The 5321-nt window shown below is 33.3% G+C and overlaps 1 protein-coding gene across 2 annotated transcripts; it reads right to left on the bottom strand.

Annotated features, from left to right (window-relative positions):
- On the bottom strand, positions 331 to 5315 carry LOC107642947 (zinc finger CCCH domain-containing protein 6). Of its 2 annotated transcripts, XM_016346461.2 has the most exons (5): positions 5073 to 5315; positions 2447 to 2653; positions 2146 to 2270; positions 1260 to 2056; positions 331 to 1166 (listed from the first exon to the last, which is right to left on the bottom strand). In XM_016346461.2, the coding sequence occupies exons 1-5, from the start codon at positions 5136 to 5138 to the stop codon at positions 781 to 783; spliced, it is 1581 nt and encodes a 526-aa protein (XP_016201947.1). In that variant the 5' UTR covers positions 5139 to 5315; the 3' UTR covers positions 331 to 780. The 2 variants fall into 2 exon arrangements, with proteins under 2 accessions (XP_016201947.1, XP_016201946.1); XM_016346460.2 differs by having other exon boundaries at positions 331 to 2056.

The raw sequence follows: 5321 nt of genomic DNA, 5'->3' as shown, positions 1-5321 counted from the left end.
CTTATTACTGAAGCTTTTAATATAAATGAATAAATAAATTTTTAATAAATTTTATTATAAATCAGTTATATCTCAAAAAATATTATGATAGGACGAATTTTGATATTAATCCCCTTTAGGTTTAGATGTTAAAATAAAACTCTTATTCTCGTTCATTTTATATCGATAGATTCTTCAATTGATACAAGATTAAGGATTCAAAATCTCCAAAATTCTTATTTATCTGTTAAAATACATATCATTCTTCGGCATCAAATTATTTAGTCTTGTTCAATGCAAGAGATTAGTACTCTTTAAGAATTTTCATCTTTCCCATAATTACTTATAATTTTAATAGTTTTTAATTGTTTAACTACATCTCATTATCAGTTCTGGGTTGGCATTGGCAGATGGCCACCGTTCACGAAACATAGTCAACCGGTTTACCATCATAGCAAATGTAATGCAAAAGCAAAAGAGACCACCAATTTGTCAAACCCAAACCTCTGACCCGGTCAAACAAAAAACTACCAACCCAAGGTCCAAGTTCTCATTGTTCATGTAGGAGAATTCCCCAAAATAAATCTAGAAACCTATCACCAAAGGAAATTTAAAAAAAGAAACTGAAAAGATAAAAATGTCAAAAACTGATAAAGCCTAACTGTAACCCAATTTCCACTCTTCCCCCGTCCCCCTTTTGTCTGTGCAAGTTCACTGTACATGGTGAAACAAGAAAAAGGTTTTTTTTTTTTTTTTTTTTTCCATTTTGTGTTTATTAATCATTTGAAAAGCTGCTTTAGATTATATCCTCCCATTAACTTCTGTACCTAGTTTCATTCTTTTTGCATTTTGTGCCACTAGGTCATTACCAGCTCCCCACTGAGCTGAGATATCATGCTGATAGGGGCAATTTGCACCATTTCGGCAACCCCTTGAGCTGTTAAAGTATATGCAAGGTTTCTGGTTTTTGAATATCACTTCCCTTTGTTTAAGGTTATGTAGCATTTTAAAGTCTTGGAAATTATTATGACGGATACCTATTAGTGATTCTTGACCGTCTTGCTTATCTGCACCATGTTGCCTAATAAGGTTCTTATAATAGTTGGCATCCTTCACTGCAAAAGAAGAACCGGTGCTACTTGTTTGATAAGCCACTGTGGCAGCCGTTGCTCGCACCTGGTTCGCACCTGCATGCAAATTCACAGCAGTTGAATTCAAAGGCACTGTGCTCAATTCACTGGATGAATTCACACAAGGTAATGATGACGTGCGCTTTATACCAGATAACAGAGTTGTATCTTGAGGAGGAGGCTGGGGTTCTAAAGAGGGAAGTGCTCCATTCGTTACATGGTTATTGTTGACAGACCTGTGCTTATTAAATGTAGAAGTGGATGGAGGTGGAGGTGGAGGTGAAGGTGATTGTGTAGTTGGTTGTGGAGGCAGGGTAACTGAGCTAGTTACTAAATTACCAGAGGAAGGCCTAGACAATGGAACTGGGGGAATTGCTGGCTTATTAAGTGTAGATTGAAACATGGAGGCTAAGGAAGTTGCTTGCTTTGGAGCAGAAGAAGGTACTAAACCAACTGTGCTTGTGGGTGTAGTCCCAGAAGCAGCAGATTTCAACCCAGTATTTGAAGAGGTAGTTATGGTGGCGGTTGCAGTTCCCCGTTGGTTAACCAATTTCTCTATCATTATTGGGTCATTAAATATTTTAACAAGTAGATCCATATCAATTGGGTTTCCTTGCTCATTACTCTTCAAAATGGCTGCTGCTACCAGAGCTGAGGCTGCAGCTAAATCTGGTTCCGAACCAGGAGAAATTGCCAGCATGGAGTTTCCACCTGCAGATAAGGGAACAGCAGCAGAGGTGTTGCATTGTGAATTAATAGGTGTTGCAGCTGCTATATATTGCTGCAAGTTTTGTGACAGCAATTTAGTGGGGGTATCTGCGAGTTTTGCGTCTGACACTTCAGGATTAATATCCATCGAATCTTCCTCCTCAATGGGAATGATAGGGATGAGAGGAGTGTGGTTATCATCATAACCTTCCTTGTCTACATCATGAGAAACAGAAGGGCTACACAACCAAATAAAAAAACTGAAATTAGTAAAACAGGAAATCAATTAATACTAGGACTTTGTAACATGTGACAGTTTGTTTATTACCTGGGAGGTATGGCAGAAATGCGAGGATAAACTGCTTCAAGCACTTTCATTTCTCTTAGCTTTTGATCCATTTTCTCCTTACTTTCTTCACCAGCAGCAACGCGCCAATCATGTCTGAAAGCAAACTGAATAGAAAGGAAACAAGTAAAATTGTGATCAAAAGATATTTAAGCAATCAAGACAGAGCTCTTAACATATATTGCAACAGGGTGGAACAGTTGCAAAGCATAATTCGAACTTTCAATAGAGAAATAATAAAGATCCAACATGGTGTGATTAATCAAGAGCTGATGAGTATTACCAGAGGAGGGCGCTCCCATTTAATTGGAGAGATGCGAGAGAGTTCAACCTTTGGCTGGTTTAAGAAGTGATTGTCTTCAAATCCAGGAGGTAAGTCCATATGTTCATTAGTACTTGAAGGCAACATTGAAGATGTCTTTGCTTGAAGATGATCTTGAGATTTCAGTCCAACTTTTGAAGGACAGTCGTCAGACAGAAACAATTTGATCTGTCAGGTAAACACTAGTGTCAGAGTCCAAGAGGAGAAACAGACTTCACAAATAAGCTGAAATGGATTTATCAGTCATCCAATATATTCCTTAAAGTCAACCAACAAGAAAACAGAGAAATAACAAGAATGCTTTAGTGGCCTACATCATCTTAAACTACAATGAGTTCAGGATTTTTATGCTATTTTTTATTCTTCTGAAAGATGATGTTAAACACCAGCAGCTACATTTTGAACAAACGTGTTTTCTATTCATTTAAAAAGAAAAATGCATGTCCTAGCAAGTTTCATTCTTTGCTTGTTATGCCAATAGCATCAGAAGCTTAAAATTTCATATGCCAATCTTCTATAACTTTTGTTCCGAAATACTTGCAACAGTTTACTTGATTTCTTCCTGAACAATCTCAATATGTTCCATGTGAGAGGCTCATTTGTTTGCTAATTTAGTATGAGGTTATAGAATTTACTTAACCAAGACCACACAGTCATAAACTTCACCACCAAATTTGTAATATTACTCTTATATCAATCATATAAATTTAGCTTAATTGAAATCAGCAGTTTTGCCGAAACAATGCTTTTTCTTTCTCATTAAGGATAATTAGGCTTGCTATATCTCCCTATATTTTAGAAATCATCATTAATGAACCATGCAAGCTGAAAACTATTTATCAGGAGCACCACCAGTTGAGACAAGATAATCATACAAAACAAGTAGACAATTAGTTCAACAAGAAGTTCAGGAATCACATAGTTTTTTGCATGCCGAGATTCACTAGCATAATGGTTGAGAAAAAAGCTTTTGTTATGATGCAACTTCACAAACATGTCCTAGCAGTGTTCCTATTTGAAAAGCATGGAATCTATTTACAACACTTATTTGTTCTTCATATTTCGTATATCGTTTGTCCTTTTTGTCAATCTCTTTCTGTTGTTTGTGGCCTAATGATATAGAGATCACTTTAAATATCATTTTTTAAAAAGAATTTTGTTAACAAAATCTTGTTAATATTATTAGAGAAATTTTTAGCAAAAAATTATTAAATTAAAATTTTTAATGTATTTGTTATATATTTATTTTTTTAAAATAAATTATTGCAAATTAGATCTTTATTTTATTTTTCACATGTCAACCTTTAATTGGTGAGATAAAAAAACTCAGGGAAACAAACAATACAGTCTGGAATAAATTTGGTAATTTTTAGAAAAATCTGTAAAAAATAAATGAATTACAAAAGCAAATTGTCAATTATTTATTATTACCGAAAATATTTAATGAATCCTCAATCTCATTTTCACTTATGTGGTAATGCAAGAGTTATTTTATAGGTAATCTTAATGGATTGGCAACCAATGCATAAAAAGCTGGATTGATTTCAATTCATTAGGCGAATCTACGTTACAGTCCTATGTTCCAGTCTCTATCCTTTGTACAATATCCGAGCACTTTCCAAATTAACTTCAGAAATACTCATTATTCTAAAACTGTAATAAGCTTATGTCATATTAATATATCAATGATGGTGCCCACCTACAATTATACGATTTTTAGATATTAACTTTATATTATATATAAATTTTTAGATATAATTTTTTATCATAAAAATAACTGGTGAATTTTCATAGTCAATTAGTGATTTATATAATCATATGAACATGCATATTTCCTTTTCCTTCTTTTATTATTTATTTATTTTGTTGCCATCCTCTTTTCTCATATGAATGTAACATTGTATACGCTTCTTATCTATCAATTATTATTCATATTTATTAATTAATTTCTTAATTCATAATCATTAAAAAAGCATCGCATAAAGATCTTCGGTGAGAAACTCGCATGCCCCACCAGCTCTGGCACTTGATACGATTCAATGTATCAAAGGTTTAGCAGATTACAAAATTGCCCACCGACACACCAATTCTTGAGATCCATCTTGTTCTTATATTATTATTATTGCACAATTTTCAAATTTCGACCATTAAGATAATAATATTCTACGTTGATTGATGATTATTGGTATAAGTCTTATTTAGTTTGAAAAATTAAATAAACCTAACAACAATATGAATATACTCATTATCTTTTATTTTTTTTTTCAATTTTACAAAGTTCATTGTACCAAATTCACATATTTTCTTATATCAACTAATTTTCCAGATTTTATTTTTCTTATATATGAACTAAATTTCCAGATTTTATTTTATCAATTAAACTTACAGACTTGAAATACGAAAATAAAATTAAAATTTAAGAGAGAATAAATAAACAAGGATTTGAGAGAGATCGAATTGGCGTAGAACCCTGAAGGAAAAGGATCAATAAGCGACCAGAGAGAGAGGGAACACAAAAAAGAACAAATCGAAAGCATAAAAACTTTCTTAAAAGAGTGATTAATGAAGGAATGCTATGGGGTTATACCTGACACAAATTAGACGCAGGAGCCCACGAAACCCTGTTCGATTTCGATTTCCTTGCCCGCTTCATATTTAATCTCAGAGATTTTTGCAGCTCTTTAACTCTCACAAACCAAAATTCGAGAACGAAAAAACAGATCGAATCGGAGAAAAGGTGTTCGAGAAAAATTCCTAAATCAGATGAAGCAAATCTGAAGAACAAAAAAGGACCGAGAATAAAAACACTAGTTAAAAAACAAAAAAAAAAAAGAGC

The sequence above is a fragment of the Arachis ipaensis genome, chromosome B05 (genome assembly GCF_000816755.2).
Source record: "Arachis ipaensis cultivar K30076 chromosome B05, Araip1.1, whole genome shotgun sequence".
Lineage (NCBI taxonomy): Eukaryota > Viridiplantae > Streptophyta > Magnoliopsida > Fabales > Fabaceae > Arachis > Arachis ipaensis.
This window is presented reverse-complemented; position numbering and strand designations above follow the sequence as displayed.

Excerpts from the sequence above, each read along its gene's own strand:
- LOC107642947 (XM_016346460.2), bottom strand. The coding sequence starts at position 5,138 with ATGAAGCGGGCAAGGAAATCGAAATCGAACAGGGTTTCGTGGGCTCCT. Across the intron at positions 2,271-2,446 it reads AATGGGAGCGCCCTCCTCTG|TTTGCTTTCAGACATGATTG; the intron begins GTAATACTCATC and ends CTTTCTATTCAG. Across the intron at positions 2,057-2,145 it reads ATTTCTGCCATACCTCCCAG|CCCTTCTGTTTCTCATGATG; the intron begins GTAATAAACAAA and ends TTGGTTGTGTAG.